This window comes from Capsicum annuum, unplaced genomic scaffold, assembly GCF_002878395.1.
Source record: "Capsicum annuum cultivar UCD-10X-F1 unplaced genomic scaffold, UCD10Xv1.1 ctg76520, whole genome shotgun sequence".
NCBI classification, from domain to species: domain Eukaryota; kingdom Viridiplantae; phylum Streptophyta; class Magnoliopsida; order Solanales; family Solanaceae; genus Capsicum; species Capsicum annuum.
Window position 1 is genome coordinate 1 of NW_025886830.1, and position 1,945 is coordinate 1,945.

Genomic DNA, 1,945 nt, shown 5'->3' on the forward strand with positions numbered 1-1,945 from the left:
GGTAGTAATATGTTTTCACTTAAAAAAATGTCCTTTTTTTGTTGCAAAAATACGTTTTGGATGGTTTTTCAGTGTTTGGTTAGGTGTAAAAGTATGTGACATATGGTAGTAATTCAAGATGGAAGAATATACGTGTAAGCAGATATTTTCTGGTGATTCATTTAAGTGTTGAACCAAGTGATAGTAGTAAGAGTTGGGATACTTATAAAGGAAAATGACTTATTCTCATAAGCAACATCTATTTTCCTTTTAGCTGAAATATTTTCTTTTAGAAAAATAACACTAACATTTTCTGCCATGCCAAACGATTGATTATGATCTTTGTGGAGTTCTCATCCTTGGTAGCTTAGGGTATTATGCACCTGTAATTTAAAAAAGATCAAGAACCCTTGTGGCTTGTATGAGCGTTGGAAGAACATACGGTGGAAAATTGTTCCTTCCAAGTCAGTTGTCGGAATATTACATTTTTAATGATGTTTTTCTGAACCGAAGCATGTTTACCAAAATTTCTGTTTTCCAGTTGAAGTATCTGGTGAGAAGATGAGTTCTCGGAAGAAGACACCTTTCCAGAAGCATAGAGAAGAGGAAGAGGCAAAGAAAAAGGTATAAGCTGTAGCAATTTTGGTTTGCCGTGGAAAATGGTTAGGCGATTTTCCATTTTGCTCACTATGTATGTCTTATATTGGCAGAGGGCAGAGGATGAAACAGCTCGTCTGTATCAGGAGTTTGTGGAATCATTCCAAGCGGATAATACGCCAGGTTCCAAGGCATTTGTTAGAGGGGGAACCATCAATCCAAATGATAAGTTGAAGATCGATTCAGAAGGTCCGTTGCAAGAATCTATATTATGTTTGTTATTCTTCTTTCTTTGATTACGTATATAAGTCTTGTTTTATTAGTTCTTACAAATAAAATGATTTTTTTCTTACATGAATAAATTATTAAACATATGGACCTTTTCTATTCATTCGAGGATGGCAGGTGGAAATTCTAAAGATGAGGGTTCAGGTTTAAAGAAGGGAAGTAGGTAAACTAATGCTTTTGATTGACCATGTTACCATGTTACTGTAATTTAGGATACTGAATACCAAATTTTTCGTGATGATATCATTGTATTTATTAGGCTTTTATATGTTTACTTGTTTCCGGATCGCTTTGTGTCATTGACAGTTAGAAATTAGATTTGTGCAAATTCAGTCTTCCTTTGACTTACCTTCAAATGATAAATATGTTGCTAAATGACAAATTCTTATGAAATAGTCAATTGTAGCTTAGGGTCACTAAATCTGCCTTTGCATTAGGAGTTTGATCACTCAATTTTCAGGAACTTTTCATACAAACAATTTCAATGAAATACTCATCATCGATTCAACCTCCAATAAAAAAAATATACCTTGGTTATATGTCATCTCTTCAACTTTAGTAATGAGCGTAACAACCCAACTGTTCAAGTGTCAGTTGGAGAACATTTTTGTCAATCGGGGAAGGTGTATGTGTTTTTGCGGGTATTAGTGTAACTGATTTTACTACAAAATACAGATATCCATATTTTTGACCACGACTTGCATGTCATGTCATTGCTCGTCGAATTGCTTCTATTTGTATAGGTATAATCCAAGCAGGTTGAAGTGCCAATTTCTGCATATACACCCAAACTGGTCAATGGTGTCGGCATATGATAAATCTGACCAAATCAATTTACTATTGGGATGCCCTAATAGGGCATGCATTATAGTATCATCAATGTTTCCTCATAGGAAACTCTTCGTGCTTTGGCTGTATTTAATTTCAATCTTGTACTTATGTATTTGGTTTTAGGAGATGAATTTTAGCTAGCCTTGAAATTGATTTAATCATTTTATACATTAGCACCAGACTTCATCATCTCTCTCACATTTTTCTTAATTATGAAAATGCTAGCTTAGTTAAAATTTCCACTAATGAT

At 34.0% G+C, this 1,945-nt stretch overlaps 1 protein-coding gene across 1 annotated transcript; it reads left to right on the forward strand.

Moving 5' to 3' along the window:
- Positions 1-446: 446 nt before the first annotated feature.
- Positions 447-1,945, forward strand: LOC124894655 (protein RRC1-like). Its single transcript, XM_047405246.1, has 3 exons — positions 447-603; positions 690-825; positions 982-1,945. Exons 1-3 carry the CDS (start codon positions 541-543, stop codon positions 1,029-1,031), a joined length of 249 nt encoding a protein of 82 aa, XP_047261202.1. The 5' UTR covers positions 447-540; the 3' UTR covers positions 1,032-1,945.